The sequence below is a fragment of the Ruditapes philippinarum genome, unplaced genomic scaffold (assembly GCF_026571515.1).
Source record: "Ruditapes philippinarum isolate M1 unplaced genomic scaffold, ASM2657151v2 ctg3183_1_1_1_1, whole genome shotgun sequence".
NCBI classification, from domain to species: Eukaryota; Metazoa; Mollusca; class Bivalvia; order Venerida; family Veneridae; genus Ruditapes; species Ruditapes philippinarum.
Window position 1 is genome coordinate 156093 of NW_026856612.1, and position 23024 is coordinate 179116.

The following is a 23024-nucleotide window of genomic DNA, read 5'->3' on the forward strand; positions in this document are numbered from 1 at the left end:
ATTTTCTTGTTTCCGGTTTCCTATGAGAGAAGTTAAAATTAAAAGCAGATTGTTGGGAACCAGAAACGGTGATGGGATACAAGTGAAAGTAAACAAAAAAACAACTTGCAAAGATGGATATGAGTGTGACAATCTCAGGCGATTACGGCTACGTTATTTTAGTATTTTGTTCATCTTGGTTTCTGTTAAACTGGCTTGAGTCTAGAACTTTCCAGGCCAGAAGAAGATATGAAGTTCCTGTAAGTGAATATGTGCTTTTTATCTCGTTAATTTGATCCGGGACTAATTTCATGTCCTAGATAATTACCTGTTGTCGTAAGGCGTGCCAGTTTTACCTTTCCTGCGTTTTTAGAGTAATTATGGCCGCATTAGCTTTGCAACTTCAGCCAGAATATGGCTATGTGATTCTTGTCTTCATTGCCTCAATTTTCTTGCTTCAGTGGTTGGGCATTCGTGTTGGAATGGCTCGTAAGAAATATGAAGTCAAGGTAATTTGTCATAGAAAATCTATCATTCGCATTCTGTTGAACAGGTCTAGGTAGTCTCAATATTTCGACTGCAAGACCGACTAATTTTACAAACTGATATTGCATAGATATCAGTCTTTACATAAGGGCGACCATTGTGTACATAAAAAGCCCTTGAGCACAATTTGTTTGGCAAAGTGATAAAGGTACCATTAGTCCTTCATTGAAAGACTCCGCAGTTTCTTTTTTTTTTTTTTATAGTTTTACGTTTATCAGAAAATGTGGATTTGAGCATTGATGGCAATGTAAAAAATAGCTTCAAATCTGCGGTTTACGTCTAATTATTTGGTCTAGCGTACCATGCGATAAGAACATGCTGCACAAGTTTGTGTATTAAATATTTCACCGATGACATGTATCTGTAATTTTTTTGTTGCTTTGAAAAAAAAAACGTTTTGGCACCTGCACATAGAATAATTTTGTAATACTCGGCATTTAAAAACTCGCAGTAGTGTTTTTATGGGCAGAGACTGGATGTGTTTTATGGACAAGAACTGGATCAACTAAAATCACTGCGAGAGATTTTTCTGCTTTACCCACTTCAACTTCGAAACTTTCAGGCCTTAGATGCACCACTTTGTATATCCATTAGAGCAACATATTTGACCTCAGGATTCTTCTCAAAATGAGCCGCGTCATGACAAAACCAACATAATGGGTTTGCGACCAGCATAGATACAAACCAGCCTGCACCTCCGCGCAGTCTGATCAGGATCCATGCTGTTCGCTTACCAACTCTATTACAAGTAGAAAAACTGATAGCGAACAGTATGGATCCTGAACAGACTGTGCGAATGCGCAGGCTGGTCTGGATCCATGCTGGTCGCAAACGCACTATGTTGGTTTTGTCGTGACACGGCTCAAATGTTTTCTGTAGTATTAAAGTGTAGATGCCACAATTAACACTACATAATTTTTTAAGAAATAGACAGGGTTTTTAAAGATTTGCATGATAGATTGGTAAATCAGTTGGTACATCAATCATACTTGGCATATCATGTAGTCCAGGAGATTGTGCACCAGGTCTTTTTGTCCCCCGCCTTTTCGAAGAAAAAAGGGGGATATAGAAATAGGGTCCGTCCATCGGTCCGTCTGTCTGTCCGTCTGTCCGTCCGTCACACTTTCGTGTCCGGTCCATAACTTTATCATTTATGAAAGGAATTTGAAATAACTTGGCACAAATGTTTATTTTAATAAGACGATGTGTCATGCGCAACAACCAGACCCCTACCTTCAGGGTCAAGGTCACACTTGCTCATTCAAGGTCAACATTGCCTATTTGAGGGTATATGTCGTGTCCGGTCCATAACTTTCTTATCTATGAAGGGATTTTGTAAATACTTGCCATAATTGTTCACAATAATCAGACGATGTGTCATGCGCAAAAACCAGTCACCTACCTTCAAGGTCAAGGTCACACTTGGAGGTCAAATATTAACATAGTCTGTTACAGGGTATATTTGGTGTCCGGTCCATAACTTTGTCATTTATCAAAGGAAGTTGAGATAACTTGGCACAAATGTTTGTTATAATAAGACGATGTGTCATGCGCAACAACCAGACCCGTACCTTCAGGATCAAGGCTGTACTTGCTCATTCAAGGGCAGCATTGTCTATTTGAGGGTATATGTCGTGTCCGGTCCATAACTTTCTTATCTATGAAGGACTTTTGTAAATACTTGCTATAATTGTTCACAATAATCAGATGATGTGTCATGCGCACAAACCGGTCACCTACCTCCAAGGTCAAGGTCACACTTGGAGGTCAAATACTTACATAGTCACATAGTTACAGGGTATATTTTGTGTCCGGTCTATAACTTTTTCATAGATCAAAGGATTTTGAAAATACTTCGCACAAATTGTCACTATAATAAGAGGATGTGTCATGCACAACACCTGCATCCCTACCTCGAAGGTCAAGGTCACACTTAGAGGTCAAAAATTAACATAGTCTGTTATAGGGTATATTTTGTGTCGAATCTAGAACTTCTTCATAGTTCAAGGGATTTTGAAATAACTTGGCACAAATAGTCACAATAATAAGCCGATATGTCAGGTACAACACCTGCACCCCTACCTCTTAAGGTCAAGGTCACACTTAGAGGTCAAAGGTTAACAATGTCTGTTATTTGGTATATTTTTTGTCCCGTCCATTACTTCTCCATAGATTAAGGGATTTTGAAAATACTTGGCACAAATAGTCACAATGATTAGATGATATGTCATGCGTAAATCTGTGTCCCTACCTCCAAGGTCAAGGTCACACTTAGAGGTCAAAGATTTACATAGTCTGTTATAGGGTATATTTTGTGTCCAATCTATAACTTCTTCATAGTTCAAGGGATTTTGAAAATACTTGGCACAAAAAGTCTCAATAATAAGACGTTATGTCATGCACAACAACTGCTCCCCTACCTCCAAGGTCAAGGTCACACTTAGAGGTCAAAGCTTAACATGATAGATTTTTAAATTCCGTGTTTCATTTTATTTTTTTAACAAATTTATTGTTACATTTGCAGATCTAGCATTTATCATAATTTTGGACTGAATGTCCTGAGATCCATACCTCAATCTTTTGAAATAGCACAATTTTATGCTTCATATAAAACTTCCGGGGCGGGGGACGTTGGTAACTCTGTTACAAATTCTTGTTATTACATGTATATAGACAAAGACCAACATCTATGTAATATCAGATTTTCCAGGCTATCTCTATGCATTATTTATAGCGAAAGTTAATAATTGGTTTTCAGTTATGTTCAAGGCGCATAATTCTAACATGGATTTTGACAGAATTATGGCCCCTTTTGAATTCTACATTATTGAGGCTATCTATATGCATTTTTTTATAGCGAAAGTAAATAATTGGTTTGTCAATTTTATTTTTCAGTATCCAAAGATGTACACGGAGCCATATTCTCACGTTTTCAACTGTATACAAAGAGCTCATCAAAACACGTAAGCATTGTACTTTTAAGTAATACTCTAACGACATTGGTAAAATGTCATTTATTACTGATAATGAGCATAATAATATGCAAAAACTAAAATTGGTGAATTAACATATAGGAATGTTTCCCATATATAATTAGTTAATTACACAAACCACTCTTAAAGGTGAGCATGTTTTTCGCCAACAGGGTTTGTATGCCTTAAAATGTTACAATACCAGTTAAGTTTATCTCTTGCCTTGTTGGTAACAGAAAGAGATATTGCATTCATTTTATAATTAACCTTTGCCACCAGTTTTGATCCTTGCGAGCCTGTACATGTACATCCAGGAAGTCTTGACAAGGTCTATTTTGTTGGGTCTATAAATTCAAAATATTCTTCTTGATCTCCCCCAAAAATGTTAATTGACTTTTCCAAAAAATGGAAGCTGGATGTATATCCAATTAACCTTCTTAAGCTGTACATGTAGCTCTTGGACAAAATTTTTACCCATTTTTATGTCGCCTCTACGGAGTAGTGGGGACATATAGGGATCACTTCTCCGTCGCCTGTCTGTCTGTCTGTCTGTCTGTCCGTCCGAGCAAACATTTGATATTTATGAGCTTCATTCAGTAGTTAAAAAAAGAACAAAAACTTATAAAATTCAAATTAAGAGCTATTTTTTGTTTTTATGAGCTAAATTCAGCTTATGGACTTACGCCCAGGTGTAGTTTATGAGCTGATTTGCCTCTTAAATATAAAAAGTTGGTACGTCTGTCTGTCCGTCACAAAACTTGTCAGGACTACTCCTAATAAACTACTGGTGCAATTTCATCCAAACTTTACAGGAATGATCAGTACCAAGTCTAGTTGTGCATATTGTCAGAATTTTCCAGTTCAATGATTTTTGTCAGAGTTATTGCCCTTTAATTTATTTTTATTTTTAAAGTTTGTCCGGACTACTTCTCTAATATTCCACTAATGCAATTTCAATGAAACTTTACAGGATTGATCTGTAGCTCAAGTCCTTGCGCATATTGCACGGGTTTTCCGGTTGAATGATTTTTGGCCGAGTTATGGCCCTTTGATAAAAAGGTGTTTTTTTCTGTGTGTTGCCAGATACACAAAAGCTTGTCCGGACTACTCTTCATAAACTACTGGTTCAATTTCGTCCAAACTCTACAGGAATGATCAGTACCAAGTTTAGTTGTGCATATTGTCAGCATTTTCCGGTTCAATAATTTTTGTCAGAGTTATGGCCCTTTAATAATTTTTAGTCCCCTACCGGTTTAACCGGAGGGGACTTTAGGTTTACCCTCCGTCCGTCTGTCCGTCTGTCTGTCTGTCCGTCTGTCTGTCCGTCTGTCTGTCTGTCTGTCAGTCTGTCAGTCCGTCAGTCCGTCCGTCCACAAAACTGGATCCCGCGATAACGCAAAAAGTACTGAAAATATTTTTATGAAACTTGATATATGGATAGATGGCAGTATGGAGATTATGCACGTCTTTTTTTTTCTTCCTATGTTGAAAATTCTGGTTGCTATGGCAACAAATAGTCTGAAAATATGGCAAATTTAACACATAAACTGGATCCAATGATAACTCAAAAAGTACTGAAAATATTTTATGAAACTTGAAATATGGGTAGATGGCAGTCTGGAGATTATGCACATCTTTTTATTTTCTTCCTATGTTGAAAATTCTGGTTGCTATGGCAACAAATAGCCTGAATTTCAAGATTTCTGATTTAAATTTTTCAGCTTTTTCACTATATGTTCTTTATTTCTTAAGGTGTTTACTTCAAACTTTAAATATAAGTTCCTGGTCATCAACCACATCATATGTGACAAGGTTTATAACTCTAGCACAAAAAATATTAATATTACCTCCCTTGAACTTAGATTTTTAAGGGGAAAAAATGTTGTCTTTTTTAAATAACTTCTTTATTTCCTAATGTATCTACTTCAAACTTCATATATATGTTTCTTATTATCACTCGACATTTTTGAGAAGGTTAAATACTCTAGCAAGACTATTTCCAGAATTATGTCCCCCTTGAACTTAGATTTTTTTCGAGAAACTGGTATTTTCACTCCAACTTCTTCATTCCTTATAGGATTTACTTTAAAATCCCACATCGTAATAATATGACAAGGTTGTATAAACATAATTTCCTTACTAAGCATGGAAACTTAACACATTACTGTGATATAAACAAACTTATTTTATTATGTTTTGTGGTCGATATTTTCAAATACAGACTTCATCCTCAAATTCATTATAAATGGCAATACACAGGAGTGTATGACAATTAAAGAACTTTTTGAGGGACCGGTAGGGGACTACTGTATTGCCCGCAATACTATCAAATGCTTGTTATTTTTAAAGTTTGTCCGGACTACTTCTTTTTTTCTGTGTGTTGCCAGATACACAATAGCTTGTCCGGACTACTCCTCATAAACTACTGGTGCAATTTTATCCAAACTTTACAGGAATGATCAGTATCAAGTCTAGTTGTGCACTGTCCATCTGTCTGTCCGTCTGTCAGTGTCACAAAACTTGTCCCAACATGAAATTGGCCATCATGAGGCGACACATGTGATCACTGATCGCTCTTGTTATAATTATACGAGTACTTTATCGACTATATAATACATTTATTACTCATTTTAGGCATTTTGATATTGAAATTCTGTAAACTTACAAAAGTTAAATAACAAGGCAACAATGGTCCCTCTAACAGAAATACAGAAGGTTTAAGGTTTATAAGGCTGATAACATTATATATGTATGAATTAATAGATTATTACATGTACATTGTATTATCAAATAGGAAAGAGTTATTCCGGAATTAAGCAAATTTTCGAATTTTTCAGTGTCTCATTGGAGTTTTGGAGTAGGGTACAAACAAAACTTAAATTACAGTTAAAACTTCATGGTGTTGCTTTAATAAATTGTAAAAATATATTGAAATAAAGCGGCTTAGCTCAGCACATTGATCGCTATTGTAAACAGTAGTAATTCATGAAGATATAATATGTACCCCTGGATTTAATGGAAACAAGTTCTGATTAATATCTTTTATTATTACAAACACGAGGAACCAGCATCAGCACTGGGTCAAGTTTTAACTGTATTTTATTATGCTACTATTTAGTTTTGGGTTGAAGAACATCCCTCATCAGGAATATATTGCAATACAAAATTTAGCATGATGGTACTGTTTTTTTTGCACCACTTCTTTAGTAAATAGTAAAATAGCATCTATTATAATTGTTCATGTTTTATACTTTCAGATTAGAGGGTTATCCTATGTTTTTAGTGCTTCTATTTCTTGGTGGCATTTTATATCCAGTAAGTACAGATTTTAGTTTATACATGTACAAGGTTTGAACAAAGTCATGTGTTATGGTTACAGTCGTAGTCTGAGACCTATGTATATATTTACAGTTTCTTTTATACATTTTAGCTGCGCCATGACAAAACCAACATAGTGCGTTTGCAACCAGAATGGATCCAGACCAGCCTGCGCATCGGCGCAGTCTGATCAGGATCCATGCTGTTCGCTTACCAACCCTTTTACAAGTAGATAAACTGATAGCGAACAGCATGGATCCTGATCAGACTGTGCTGATGCGCAGGCTGGTCTTGATCCATGATGAGCGCAAACGCATTATGTTGGTTTTGTCATGGCGTGGCTCATTTGATTTTTGACATCATTTAGGATCAAAATGGTTATCTGTGATCTAGTAAGGGTGTCATGGTTTACCGGTATACCGATATATTGCAATATGAAAAAATAAATTTCGTAATGTGGTACGATTTTTGGAAAACCAATATTTTATAAGAATAATAACTTTTGATTAATTGCCTTCTAATTTTATACAAATTTGCAAAAAATCTTTAATTGGCGAATTTTATTGTAGCCAATTTAAGATAAAAATATCCGACAACTAGTACACTTAAAAGTCTTAAGCGGCCCAGATGTAAAAAGTCACACGCGACTAGTTTTGTTTATCAAATTGTGTGGTTTTTAGCTGAAGAAAGTAGCACTGATTATCACCTGAAGAAAGTAGCACTGATTGTGGTAATTTGTCAAAAAAGTAGCCAAACGTAAACAAAAAAAGTATTTTGACTTCCATAATTATAAGATACTAAATTTCTATAAATGTCTTATTACCAAAATTCAACAGAAGCAAAAGGATGGTCGAGGTAATTGGCCAACAAGTAACTTTTTGGAAACTATAACTGGACATCTTTTAAAGTAACAAATCATTTTTTGGGCATAATGGGCCTTTAAAATATTTAATTTGGTTTTGTTTTAGACTCTAATCTTACCGGGTAAGTCGTGAAAAATAAAATTTTACCTTGGATTACTTTGAATGAGACAAAAGGACCTACTTCTGCTTTGAAAAATTTATGACCTATTCTAGCAATGGCTCTCAGGTGAACGATATTGTACCATCATGACTCTCTTGTTATTAAAAATGACATCACACCTAATAAGTCAGCCATTGATTTTACAACCAAACATGGTCAATCATATATATATGTACATTTTATATTTAAGAAATATAAAGAATTAATTTGACATTGAAAGCAAGAAACAACATGAAATTCAAGAAGTGACAGTTACAAATTATTTTATATATAATATCTGTTTTTTTCTCCTTTTTATCAGAAATTGAGTGCTGCATCCGGTGCACTTTGGATTGCCTCTAGGGTTGTCTATGCTTTAGGATACTACACTGGGGGTGAGTATCAAAGTCGGGAAAAAATAATTTTTTTTTTTCATTCTTAAGTTGTGCATTTTTGTGTATTTACATAAAAACTAACATTTCACCTGCTTATTATGTATTTGCTTAGCTTTAAATTTGGAACAGTCCATTCTAAATTTAAGTGATTTCAATTTCAAAACATAGAAAAAGACTAGTCTGGCACTTAAATGATGGGCCTGGCTTAACACTTAACAGGTCCTGCTTGTTAAGGGTTAAGTATACTTTGGAGTCGTTTTATTTCAGTGCACAATGCTATAGTGAGTATTTTGATTATATTGAGTAAAACATTTATAACTGTGTGTCATTGTTACAGCCACTAACTTGTTTAACAATTTAATATAATTACTAAATTTCAAGTACCTATTTATAACATGTGCCCTTGGGTCTGATGTGGGAAGAAAAAAGAAGAAGTTCAAAGCATTTTTTTTTATCTCTTATAGATTAGTTAACTTATAAATTGAAAATTACCACTTGTAACAGTAAATAAAAATACTTACTCCCATAGTTTACATTGTAATAATTGTTTATGGGTTATAGCTATAAATGAGGAAAACTTATTCAAGTATCTATCGCTTTATATGCTAAATTTCTTTAATTGATTTGTCCATCTTTCAATATGGACAACACCATTCATCATTTTTAAGAAAAAAATATCAAAATATGAACTGACTGAATGAATAGTCACCAGTGCAGACCATGAATAGATGACACAAATATGCCGGCTGATCTTGATCTGCACTGGTTACATGGGTTGATTTTGTAGATGCCAGAAAGTGAATGGGTTTAATCAATACAATCATGATACATGTATCTTATTCTTATAGTTAAAGTTTAGTGGTCTATAATGGAAGGTTTCTATTAAACTAGATAAAAAATTGACATTTTCAGTGAAGTAAAACTGCTGGTGCTTGTGGGATTTTCCAAGCATTTTCAGTTACTGGCCGCTATATTTTGCTGATTTTCATATAGGTTTCTGGCCACTATTTTATTGCTAATTTTGCGGTAATAACTGTGCATACTTGCACACATTGGGTTTGATAACTGTGCGTACTTGCAAACATGGGCTTTGGAAAAGTTGCGTACCCATTGTTTTTTTGTGTGTGAAATACGCAGGATTGTGCATGAATGGACATGCTGTTAAAATGTTGATAGTATTAATTAATATACAAATTCAATATAATATATAAACAATCCATGAAATAATTATATATGGATGTTGTTGGCAAGTGTGAGACACACAATCTCATTAAAATCAGATCAACGTTTTCGCTCCGTTACTCTTCGCTGCGAGCGTAGGGTAGTGGAGTGACAGTTAGGATATGATTTTAATGAGATTGTGAGACACATTATCTCGTGTTACAAATATGTTACATGTATATAAGAGATAATAAAATGTTAAAATTTTGTTAAAATAACAAAATATTATTATTCATCATATAAAATTTAATGATACGTACTATATCACTTAGAACTTTACAACATTTTTTTCAAGTAATATTTTATAAGAATTATCCAAATGATACATTTCTTTGTTTTTATCAATTTTTGAAATAGAGTCTACATTCTGGAAAATGTGTCCATTGTTGACCAATCAAGAGAGAGTTTAAATGCAAACATATTTTTGTATATTTTTCATTCATAATTTTTGGTTGAGATAATTTCACATTTATGGTATATTTAAAATCATGTTATATATGTTTATCTTAGATCCGGAGAGAAGAAGATTTGGGGCGTTCGGCTATATTGGACTACTAACTATGCTCGTGATCAATGTTATATTTGCTCTCAAGCTCCTTGGTATTGTTGCACAATAACTGACATGTAAGTATATGATTAGTTCTATATAATAGGGGTGTCACTTTTAGAAAAAATGCTAACCATTTTAACGGAGACCAGATAATCGTGTTAAACGTTTTACCAATTGTACTGTGACTTTGTTTCTTTATAACAAGATATGACATTTTGTTCACATTTTCTTGTTACAATACATATACAAATGTGGAGTGACTTTTTGCTGTTAGAGTCATACTGATCAGAACTGATGAGTGATTCTAAAATACAAACAAATTGTTGAATGTTTAGAAACAACACACGTTATCCTGAACTCGGCAAATGTGGGTTTTTCTGGTTTTCCCAGTTAATCTGTAAGTCTAAATAAACTTTTACCATTATAGCTTCACAGTGCTCAACCCGTCACAATAGATTAGTCAACCTGCTTCGCTTATTTTTGAAGCTGTAACTGTAAAAATTTGTTTGTACCTACTGATTAGCTGGGAAACCCCAAATATTCTTAATTCCGGAATTAGTCTATTTAAAACTTTTTCACCTCTTTACCAAATACTAACCTCGATTATAGGTGTCAGTTGAAATTGATTTGCAAGTAAATAAGGAAATACATATGTAGGTATTTTCGTAACAATTTGTGAAAGTACAATATCTAGGTCAAGGTCAGCTTATAAGCCAGTAAAAAAACTTTATCCTGCTGGGGGGTAATAGAGTCTACCCATGCAGCCAGACCAAGGTCAGCTGACTTTTCTTTACTTTACTTTTCTTTAGAAAAATAATGTTCAATTGCCATTATGTAAGATATGTAAATAAAGATACTGAAAGATGGAAAAAAAAATCACTAGAATTATAAATAAGTATTTTTGAATAAAATACACATGGGTATTAATGGGTACATAATTACCTTCTTTACATCATTAGTTTAAATTCACTTATGTTTGTTAAGTAATAGAAAGTGCATTGAAACACGAGGATATCTGATTTGTACGAGGGGGCGTGTTTTGATGCTCTTTCTCTTTTGTATCATAGTCAAAAATAAAAACACGTTCCCCTGATGTCACAGTATGAAACCCCAGAAAAAAGGAACCAATGAACGAGCATCTGAATATGATATTTCTATCGCTTTCTCTTTCTCTGTCATCACAAAATGTAAACCCCAGACATAATGAACCAATCAATTGGCATGCTCTGCAGTGCGGGTAACTAATACCTGCACTCCAGTTAACGCACTATGCATGTATTTGTATACAATTTAATTCTGACACATTTTCAACAGAAAGGTCCCTAAACTAAAACAAGAACTGTTCTAATTTCAATGAAGGGCAAATGAATTACACAAATGCAACAAGTAAATGGTTATACTAGCTTATAGTTCAGATTAAGCCAGTTTATGCTGAGCAAAAAATAATTGGCATGATATTTTTGTTTTATTTTTTTTCTTCAGGGAGACAAGTATGCAGCTCAGTATACCTGCTGATTTGTACATAAAGGGCAACTCTATGTTGATTTTATTATACATGTAATTATTTTTAACATTAAAATATATTAACAATATACAAAAAGTGTTATGCAGCCAGTATTTGGACCTTGAACTGGTGTCTGACGAAGAGGAATTTGCAAGGCGGAATTGTGATAGCAACAGGTGTATGATCTTGCAGTAAAATCTACCAGAGCCTGAAATACAATAAAAATCATAATACATGTATGCTCAAAACACCATTTTATCATGTACGTCATTGTATTTTAGTATTTATTTTACATTATAGTTGTGACTCTACATTTGTGACCATATACAGGACTGTGCTGGTATACAATACGCATTTTTCTTCCCTTTATGTAAATTGTACTTACTCATATTTATACTATACACAGAAGAAATGCACATGTTTTTCATGAAAAATAATAAACAATTTTCCATTGACAAAAATTTGATTTCTATTATAAGTTTATGGAGGTGTAAAGGTTGCTTGAAACAGCTAGTATTGAGCTTTTACTACTTTTTATAAGCCCAAACAAATTTCGGTGAATATTGTTGTGCACCTGGTTGTCCATCTGTTCGTCTGTTAGCAGGCTTTCTTGTCTGTATTTTTTGAACTGGTGGAAGGAAATTGAAACTAGAAATGTTTACCATAATGATGCGATGTGAAAACGCAGGTTTAACTTTTCTCAGGTCAAAGTCACACTTAGTCATTATGTTTCAATATCAAAATTTTGTGTCTGCTGTGTATCTTTGGAACCGATAGAAAGAAATTAAAACATCTTGGCAGAAATAGTACTTATATTTAGACGGTGTGCAGAACACAAGTTTGGACTTCCTAAGATCCAAATTGACCCTGCCCTGAGGTTTAATTGATTTATATAGACTTATATAGGAGTTTTCATGTAGGTCTGTATCTTTTGAACAGGTGGAAAGAAATTGAAACTACATGGCAGAAATGTTAATCTTAATGAGACAATGTGCAGAATTCATGTTTGACCTTCCTCAGGTGATGGTGAAGGTCACACTTGGTCATTTTTATCAAATTCAAAATTTTGTGTCCGCTCTGTTTCTTTTAAACAGATTGTATGAAATTCAGTGTATTTGGCAGATATATTTATATTACTGAGATGATGTGCTGAGTGCAGTTTTGGACTACCTCAGGTTAAGGTCAAGGTCACACTGACTTATTCAAAATCCTTATGTAAGTGTATACATTACAAAGGGAGATTACAATGAATGAATTTATTAATATGTTGCCTCCATATATTACCTCCCTTTATATTCCAAAATCTATTACTTTATATGTTTTTTAAATCAAACTATATTTTTAGGGTTAGAGCTTAACTTAAGTTCCATTTTGCCCACAATATTCAAACTTCATAGGATGATTGTCCATATTGGGTAGAAGACCCCTATTGATTTTGGGGTCACAAGGTCAAAGGTGAAGTTCACTATTACTTTGAAACTGAAAACAGTTTCCGGAGCATAACTTATGTTCCATTCGGCTCACAATATTCAAACATCATAGGATGATTGTCCATATTGGGTAGAAGAATCCTATTGATTTTGGGGTCACAAGGTCAAAGGTCCAGGTCACTATAACCTTAAAACTGAAAACAGTTTATGCTCAATAACTTAAGTATTAATCAACCTACAGCTGTAAAATTTTATCGGATGAACAGCCAAGTCCAATACTTGACCCCTATTGATTTTAGGGTCATAAGGCCAAAGATCAGGGTCACAATGATATTCACACTGACACACTGAAAATTGTGGTTTCTGGAGCATAACTTAAGTTCCATTTGGCCCACAATATTCAAACTTCATAGGATGATTGTCAGTATTGGATAAAAGACCTCTATTGATTTTGAGGTCAAAGGTCACTATTACCTTAAAATTGAAAAAAGTTTCCGCTCAATAACTTTATCTAGGCACCTACGGCAGCCACAATATTCTAGCCGTACGTAGCAACGTACGATGTGGTGCCTTGAACAGCACTGTATTGGTTCTTAGCTATAAAGGGGACATTTTGAAAAATATTAATGAAAATTCTATGTTTAATGTTCATCGTCTAAACAAAATTTCTATAATTCAAAACTCTCTTGCATTTTCGTACTGTGTTTCCACTTTAATAAAAGGGGTGCCTCCGCGCCAAATTTAGCCATGCATAGAATACGCAGGAAACTGTATGTATAATTTTACAAAAAATTAAGGCAAAGTGCAAGTATTATGACTTTAGCCGTTATTTTTCATGTTTTATTTTTATGATAAGACTGATTGGTAAATTTAAATTACTTCGCATCTCAAGATCGAATAAATAAGCGTTGGGGTTATAAATAAATTAAATAAAAAGATATTATAAAAAATGTTAAATTAAAAAATTTTATAAATGAAAAAAAAACAAACTAATTTCTTAATGATGGACGATGGACAAACTTCTATAGAAGTCGTTAATCGTCCATCATTAAGAAAAGTTTGCAACAACAGTTATTTTTCCTTTTCGGTATTCTTTTTATTTTTCAATTTAAAAATTAAACTTAATGAAACAAAAAAGGATTATTATCAAAATTTTGTAAACTATTTGAAAATGATGTTATTCAACTGCAACCAACGCTTATTTTCTCGAAGTAAATTGAGATGACAAGCTTACTCGTAATTCTTAACTGTAGCCAACACGTCGATTAATCTCTAAAAAGTAAACATTCTTGACTAAAATACTCGCTTAAAGTCATAATTAACATATGCATTTTCGCCTTCCATATATTTTTGAAAGTGCCGTACGGCTAGCCAATACAGTGTGTCCAGGGCTAGTCGTACGTGACTCACGTACGGCTAGAACTTTTGGCTAGCCGTACGGGCCCGTACGACTAGGCACTTCCATTTATAAATACCTCATATATACGCAAAACAACGCACTTTCGAACCCCCCCCCCCCCTTTTTAGGCCTGAAATAGTGAAAAAATGTCCTATTTGGGCCCCAAACATATGCTTTCGTTCGAGAAATGTTGCTAAAAAAAGTGAGCACTTTTTCGGCGCCGCCCCCATCCAAAAGATACATCAGGGGTTGCCAGAAGGGGGACATGCCCCCTTCTGTTTGGGGGGTTTGAAGGGGGGGGGGCGGAGTCCCCCTCATCGCCAAGAAAATTTTGGACTTGTGAGAGGCTAAAAATGACCCCAGGTCAATCATAAGGTAATGTGTAACCAACGCTGAAAAGCCTTTCCCTTGAGAAGTTGCAGCACTTTGAAATAAATTTTGATGGAAAAAATCGAGGCAAAATGGGGATTTTTTAGCCATTTTGAGATGTCCCCTCGTTTATAGGATGATAGATCTCAATAATAAGAAGTGCAGTGCACAAGAATCATTACTCTGTACTTATTTTTTGAGTTATTGCTCTTTGTTAATTTTCATACTTCATTTTTGTCCATGCCATTTCTCCTTAACCACGGATTTATATTAAAAAGCTATGGACTTGAAACTTCAAAGGATGATAGATCTCATTAAGAAGCAGACCAGTGCACATAAATTAGTACTCTGCACTTCTTATTTTTGAGTTATTGCCCTTTGTTTTTCATATTTTATTATTGTCTGGGCCATTTCTCCTAAACTATAAAAGCTATGGACATGAAACTTCGTAGGATGATAGATCTCATTGAGAAGAAGTGCAGTGCACAAAAACCGGAATCTGTACTTCATGATTTTAGAGTTATTGCCCTTTGTTAATTATTTTACTTATTTTTGTCGGGGCCAATTCTCATACACAATAAAAACTATTCAAACTACAGCAATCCTGATATAATCTTGTTACAATCGGTTCAAATGCCACTCAAGTTCAAGGTGCATGTACATTGTAAGAGTGGTGTTTATAAATAACCTATATTTAAGAAGCAAATGCCTAAGTGATAGCTATATTGTTTACAAGGCGACTCATCCGACGTTAGGCATAATATTTTGTGCTTTTGAATTTCTGGTATAATATTATTTATATGCTTCTTTGAATTTTTATCATTTAAAAAGCAACATTAATGTTGTTGTCAGTCAAAAATTATCGTAAAAGCATGAGAAAAGACCCTCTGTTACCGTTGGACTTAAATGGGGCCCAGTTCGATTCCCAGATGGGGCATTTTTTTTCCAAATTTAATTGTATGAAGTTTTCCCCACTTTATACCCTCTTGTGGATGACAAATAATGGGTTTCCTTGCAAAAGGAAGCAACTAGAAGGGTAAACTGCTTGACAGCTCCCCTGAACTGTGCTTGGGAATTAATTAAGCAATCCGTGATCTGGAGTAAAATTCCCAACACACCAACCCCTTTAAGAAAAAAAAAATCACCAATTTTAAGGCAGATGGTACATTCGGGTCTTTTCTCAACAGGGGAAAAGCTGTACTTTTCATGTGCAAGAATAGTTTTTTGGCAATATCAATAAATATCTTATTGATAATTGAAATAAAACCTGTTTTGGACAAAATGTTATAAATGGGTATCCTCTTTGTTTAAACATAATTCTTGATGACTTTAAATTTTATTTACGTAAAACAAATTTGCATTCGGGCGTACACTGCTACGCCTATGCGCTGCTTTTGTATTACAATTAATGTGCGCACTGACAGAAAATAAATTTACATTTGGTTATTTTACAGTACAATTGTCTTACTAAATAAAATGTAATACTCTCACATGCGTGGAACAAATTAGCTAAAATAAGTGCTAGTGCTAGCCCTGAAATGGTAATCACAGTACAAACATAATTATATGCTTTAAAAAACACATGCTTAACATTCATCAGCAAGTATCATTAAACATAATTACTTTCTTCAGATAATCTTTTCAATCTGCAATTTACAATAGTCATACTAAGAAAAGAACGCCCATTATAAGAAAACATTATAAATAAGAAAAATAAAATGTACTGAAGATAGAATGATTATATAATTATAATAAACATGGAAGTACATTCAAGATAAGTCAACATCTGCATAACATTCTTAACATTGCATTTTAATAATATAAAAATTGTATTTTTCATACTGTTTTACGATAATTTGAAAATGGATTTGTTTCAATAGATATATATAGTGTTATGTTTATGTAATTATTTATGGAGAAAACGGTTATCGACGCTGTAATCTTGAACATCACTTCTTGAATTTTGTCAACATCAAAAGCAAATTTCAGGCAAGAATGGTCACCTTAGTGGAACCTCCGCCGCTCCGTAAGCTAGCTGGATAGCTTCCTCACATGAAAGAATCCAAAAGTCTTGATATATTGAGATATATGAAAACTTATGCAAATGGCGTTTATTGCGATATATATATAATGGCTATTCCATCTGTTGTTAGTCATTCCTGTCAAGCTCCATAGGAACCGTGTCGGAGTCAGAAATATCCATGTCTCGTTCCAAAGAATCCTTGTCGGAGTCAAAAATATCCATGTCAAGTCTCATTGAAACCGTGTCGGAGTCAGAATCATCCTGTCCACGGATCTCGTATTTCGTACATAGGGAATCGACTGTAAAAGGTCTCTTCGCACACAAAAGCATCTTGGTATTTCGAAATTCCTGGGGAGTAACACGATAAATAGATTTCCAACTATTTCCATTGAAAGTCCAAGACGCATGCGACAAATCTCTCGCAGTTGTAGGATTCCCAAATCCTTTTGCTAATTGCATGGACGCTCCGGTGCAGAACTTTAAGACAAGTTTATGGAAATATTCAAATGGGCAGTAATTACATTCACGTGAAATCGAATTTTCAATCCATTTATTAAACTCAGTCAAATATTTTTTATAACGTTTCTCTAGATTATTATATCTAATTTTTGCTATGGCTGTGAATGCCATATTATTTACGTAATACGCAATGATTTCCTCTTTACTGCTCGACGGAATTCCAGGCTTGTTTAAACAACATCGAGATAAATGCGATTCAACGATACAAGAAAATAATAATTCTTGAAAAGGTAGATTTATTTGCTTGACATGTTCTATAGCTGGTAATTTCAAGTCTTTGATATTTTTATATAATATAGCTCCAGATGAATTAATATTTTCTACCGCTTTTTCCTCATTTGTCCTTAGCTCTTTTGACATACCATATACCCTTGTATAACCGATAACAGTTATTCTACATTTTATATTACCTCTCTTGTTATAATCGTCAATTATCTGGGAGCAAGAATATGGGCAACCTTGTATGTCAGCACATGGAATAAACAAGGAGTATAGGTACAAATGACATGTTTTTCCTGTTCCAAAGTTTGCCGCAAGTTTCTCTATAAAGCCTTCTCTTAACAAAATATATTCTCCATGCCAATTATGCTTTTTACATTTTTCAACATTTTTCCAAGGACTATTCTCCCAAATTTCCTTGCTTTTTCTGTCAAGAAATACGGCACTGGTAGAGCACATTATCATTTGTTTATCGTGATCTGGACCTTCATGAGGACATCCTTTCAGCAATCTGCCTGGCATTTTATGTGGTGTATTTAAGTCGTCATCAGACAGTAATGCTGCGACTAGGTATTGTCCATAATCGTGAGACTTAGTCTTTCCTGTCAATGTTTTGAATATCTCTTTTCCCCAATCTTGCATTTGACTGAGAATTACTCTGTCATTTTCTTCTGAGCAAGAAATTGTTTCAAAAATGACGAGTAATGCAACAAATTTCAAAACATACTTCATCTTAGCCATGATATGGCGCATGAAGTGTGAACTATACAACTTTTAAAGAGTCCAGTTCTACTCTTTATCCCGGTGTAATATTTACTCGAATGTCTGGCAAACCAAAATGCGATCGAGTCTTGAAGCGAACTTATTCTGGATTTATTGCGCGCTGAAATTTATGAATATCTAATTAAACTACAATGAAGAACAACGAAGGAACGGAAGTTGCGGGAGATGCTTATAACATAATTTCGTAATAAAAAGAAACGTTCTCAAATTAATGTCTCCAAATATGACTCTATGGCAGGTTCTCTAAACTTGTCGTTTGAGATTAGCTTACCTAATTGCACAATACATTTTATTATTAGTGTTATAGAAAATATTGTCATCTTTAATGAAATCAAAGAAAAAAGGTAAAGAAATTATATTTATTTTAACTACATCAGTCATCTTAAACCAATGGAATTTGAAACTATTTGCTTTCTTAATAATTTGTAATCTTATCCTCACTGTCAATATTTGATGCAAATTTCCTTGTTATCATATACAGTTAATGATGTTTTTGTTATATTTTTAAATACTACATGTTTATTCATTGTTGATTAATGTATAAAATATATTTGAATATAATTACAACCGATCTTAAAAACTCAATCTGAAACTTATAAGTAACCAAAGAAACAACTAGAATATAAAGAACACAGAACAAAACAGTGCATTGATACATGAATGCACAAGTAGTTTACTTATATTGCACGTTTAAAGGCATTCACTATAAGTAAAGTTATTTTTTGCGAACTATTTTAAATTGCTGGATAGCCTTCTCTTGTTCTCTTGAAACGAAAAACAGAATAAAATTCCGTCATGAGGTTGCTGCACGAAAGACCTAGAGAAACAAAGCAAAGGATCAAATGATTGTTGAATGAAATTGATTCAGAGGGGGGATTTATGGGGATATTTGGCAACGTGACAGCTGTAAAAATGTCCAGTTCTCCATCATTAATGTTGTTATATTTGTATAGTATTTCGGGATCATTGGTCTAACTACTAGAAGTGAAGACGAATGATTACTTCAATTTCAACCTTTTTGCCATTGTTTTCCTTGCTCGATCGATATTCATCTTTCCAGATCTTATTAGAAAGTCTACCTTTAAATAGTGTCTATTCTCGTTGTCAAAGGATTTTTGTACTTCAATGTTTTAACATTTTATTTAATAGGGGTGTATATTGATATTAAGACTTACTTATTACAGCTGTCAAGTCTTTGGTCGATCTGTGCATGCGTATTTTAACTTTGAAATATTAATACAAAAAAATATGTTGAGGAAAGTCTAGCAGTATTCTAGAGAAAATGTAATACCATACTGTCTGTTTATTAAATGATGTTTGCATCTATCAAATAAGTATTAAAAATCTTGCAAAATGCAACTCTTCGCTAATATGATATTAACTTTTTTTCACTGCACTGTCAGCACAAGTATTAAAAATCGGTATCGGACAAACTGTAGTCACCAACAAATTAATTAAAGCAATGTGACCGTTTAAAAGATGTACACAAAATTAAACTCTTAGTATATACAGTATGTCTTAGTTTCAAGTTGATAAGAAGTATTATCGCATGGTTTGGAACTTTTCCTTTGTTCTTACTAACCTATAATACTCAGTACACTTCAATGAGCATTTGAAGACTGCATTGATATATAACAGTACAGTTTTTTCATTGATTCATATAGGAAAAAAAACTCGACTGCTATATAGCGGTTGAGTTTTTTCGCACCTTGTATATGGCTCCAATGTGGCAGTGGTAACGACCATTCCCAGAAGCAAAAAAATGGAATCAATAAAATGAAATAATAAATACAATGAAAAGTAAACAAAGATAATTAATGAAATGAAATTTACTCTCATTTAATCAAAAGGTACATACACTGAATGCATTACTTTCACTGAAAAAAAAGCCGTTTAATCTTGAATCAATATCGGTAACAGTTTACAATCAGCCTCTAATTATATAACATTGGACGTCTTTTGTATATCTTATATTTTGCGGCAGCGAAAACAATTTGAAAATGAAATGTAGCTAACGATTAATAATTAATTAATTTATTTATTTTTATTACTAAAAGAAAACACAATGCCATTGCGATAAAACAGTTATAGTATATGAAACTCGTTAGTTACGAGGATATAACACTGGCTGGGCGACATCTAACGGCCTTACTGCCTCGCCAATTTTTGAGCAGAAATACCCCGTAACTAGTTAACCTGATAATTAACTAGTTAATTATCAGGTTAACTAGTTAGGCTTTTGCGTAACTAGTTAACCTGATAATTAACTAGTTAATTAAGAGGTTAACTAGTTAAGTATTTATGTAACTAGTTAACCTATTAATTAACTAGTTAATTATCAGGTTAACTAGTTACGTAACTAGTTAACCTCTTAATATTAAGCTGACAATAAGGGATGGCAGTTGCGGGCACAAACATGCATTTATTTTCCGTTATGATCTTTTCTTTATTGAAAAAATTAACAAGTTACGTAACTAGTTAACCTGATAATTAACTAGTTAATTAATAGGTTAACTAGTTACATAAATACTTAACTAGTTAACCACTTAATTAACTAGTTTGTTATCAGGTTAACTAGTTACGCAAAAACCCAACTAGTTAACCTTTTAATTAACTAGTTAATTATCAGGTTATCTGGTGGCAGAAATATGCCACCATAGATAGAAGTTGCAGGCACTAACATGCATTTATTTCCCGTTATGATCTTTTATTTATTGAAAAAATTAACTAGTTACGTAACTAGTTAACTTGATAACTAACTAGTTAATTAAGAGGTTAACTAGTTACGTAACTAGTTAACCTCTTAATTAACTAGTTTGTTATCAGGTTATCTGTTGGCAGAAATGTGCCTATAACTATTACTTAACACGGACTGTAATTTTTGTAATTCAAGTCAGTGGTATCAAGTATGATTACTTCCGGAAGCCTTAAATTGTGAAAATTCGAAAATCTATCTATTTATAGAAATAGTTTGATTTTCTTAGTATGTAAAACTTATAATTATGTAATTTTCTTTGAGACTAAATTATTCAATACTGTAGACAGTTTTAATATATATTCCGGCATTGCTTGCTTACTTTTCCACGGTAGGGAATCACGTGACTTTTACGGTTACGCGTACAGACAATATGGCGGCCTTAAAAAAAAAACTTCACATGTATTTTTCAGGTAATTCTTTAGTATATCCCTTTTACTTACATACGAGACATGTTGCACCCTACGCGGAATAAAGAATTGTTGCCGCCTATACCTTATTTTCCACCCCTGTGCTCATAGCTTTTACAAACACCCAAAAATTCAACAGAAATTTTCAATGTGAACAATTATATTTCGGGTAACATTCACGCAAAATTTGTATTTTTTATGAATTTGATTAAACTACGTCGACACATGATCGAGTAAGCAAAGAGAAAATGTTCATAGAATTTCTTTACTTGAAAATGTAAATATTAGGCATGTTAAATGTTGACAGGTCATTTTCTATTCCATTACACGAGAGAAAAATGAATTGGGTAACTCCCACGCATACTTTTATTGTTGATAACTCCCACGCAATATTCTATGTGTGCAGGTTCTAGCCTAGATATTGATTGGAAAAAAATCATGATTGATGCATTTAGCATCAAACTTTCATAGAATTTTGAATAATGTTAAAAATACCGCCAATAGGTCCATGATAGAAGTAACCCAGCAGGCACATCAACGGTGAACAACGTTGAAGTATGGTCAGATTTCAACGTTGAAATAACGTTAGATTTATGTTCGAATTTGAAAGTTTAAAAAACGTTGAAGTTCAACGTTGGCACAACGTTGAAGTTTCAATGTCTTTTCAACATACTTTAATTCTAATATAAAGCAAAGTACTGTAACAGAGTTTAACAAAAAAATCAAGGCACTATTAAATACTTCAGCTATTTTATTCAAAACTACAATTCAAGTGTAGCTTAAATTCAAACGATTTAAGAAGTCCTTTTAGTTTAACAATTAAGCTACAATCTGTTCCAATCTACCACTAGTACTTCTTTCTAGAGCTCTCTGGGTATGTCTTAAGTGTTTCATCATGGTGTTTTGAATACTTCTACTGCTTCTGCAAATAAAATAAGAAGTTACTAGTTGACTTGGTCAATCTCAAATTATATATAATTAATCAACTTAGTGATTTGTTTTATCTTAAAATGCTTATCTTCTAAGATTTACATAATAAAAAAAGCATAGAAATTAAGTAATAGTTATAGTACATGAAACGAGTTAGTTACGAGGATATAACACTGGCTGGGGCGACATCAAGGGGTGTTTCTGCTAAAAACTGGCGAGGCCGTAAGGCCGAGACAATTTTTTTGGCAGAAACATCCCGAGATGTCGCCCCAGCCAGTGTTACTAGTTGACTTGGTCAATCTCAAATTATATATAATTAATCAACTTAGTGATTTGTTTTATCTTAAAATGCTTATCTTCTAAGATTTACATAATAAAAAAGCATAGAAATTAAGATACAGCTGAAGTTTCATATTGACAGTAAATTATGTACACAAAACAACAAAAACTTTTTAAAAAGAAGCTATTTAAGTATGACCTATGATTGGTAAGAAAAACTGCTCCCATCAGTTAGTTACGTTAGCATTTTCCCAAGAACAGTCCTTTCCATGTTAAATCTATGGTATAGAAGCTACAGCTGTAATACTCTAAATTTCAGCCAGGACCAGGATAGACTTATTAATCCCTATAAATTCACGGCAATTAAACCTAAAAAATTCAACACTCATCTTTATTATTTAACCTCAAACAGTTTAATCAA

General features: G+C 33.5%; 2 protein-coding genes across 3 annotated transcripts; one reads left to right on the top strand and one right to left on the bottom strand.

The window, feature by feature from the left end:
• The first annotated feature begins 47 nt into the window (after positions 1–47).
• LOC132747129 (glutathione S-transferase 3, mitochondrial-like) lies at positions 48–11948 on the top strand. 2 transcript variants are annotated; one of them, XM_060736447.1, is made up of 6 exons: positions 48–239; positions 3421–3488; positions 6755–6812; positions 8140–8212; positions 9944–10057; positions 11466–11948. In XM_060736447.1, the coding sequence occupies exons 1-5, from the start codon at positions 114–116 to the stop codon at positions 10048–10050; spliced, it is 432 nt and encodes a 143-aa protein (XP_060592430.1). In that variant the 5' UTR covers positions 48–113; the 3' UTR covers positions 10051–10057; positions 11466–11948. The 2 variants fall into 2 exon arrangements, with proteins under 2 accessions (XP_060592430.1, XP_060592429.1); XM_060736446.1 differs by lacking the exon at positions 48–239 and adding an exon at positions 276–488.
• Positions 11949–16002: 4054 nt separating this feature from the next.
• LOC132747130 (uncharacterized) lies at positions 16003–18913 on the bottom strand. Its single transcript, XM_060736448.1, has 2 exons — positions 18795–18913; positions 16003–18329 (listed from the first exon to the last, which is right to left on the bottom strand). Exon 2 carries the CDS (start codon positions 18197–18199, stop codon positions 16835–16837), a length of 1365 nt encoding a protein of 454 aa, XP_060592431.1. The 5' UTR covers positions 18200–18329; positions 18795–18913; the 3' UTR covers positions 16003–16834.
• Positions 18914–23024: the final 4111 nt, after the last annotated feature.

Bases quoted from the DNA above. Each gene is read 5' to 3' on its own strand.
- LOC132747129 (XM_060736446.1), top strand. From the start codon at position 360: ATGGCCGCATTAGCTTTGCAACTTCAGCCAGAATATGGCTATGTGATT. The intron at 489-3,420 runs GTAATTTGTCAT...TTTATTTTTCAG, and splicing joins GTAAGAAATATGAAGTCAAG to TATCCAAAGATGTACACGGA. The intron at 6,813-8,139 runs GTAAGTACAGAT...CCTTTTTATCAG, and splicing joins TTGGTGGCATTTTATATCCA to AAATTGAGTGCTGCATCCGG.
- LOC132747130 (XM_060736448.1), bottom strand. From the start codon at position 18,199: ATGCGCCATATCATGGCTAAGATGAAGTATGTTTTGAAATTTGTTGCA.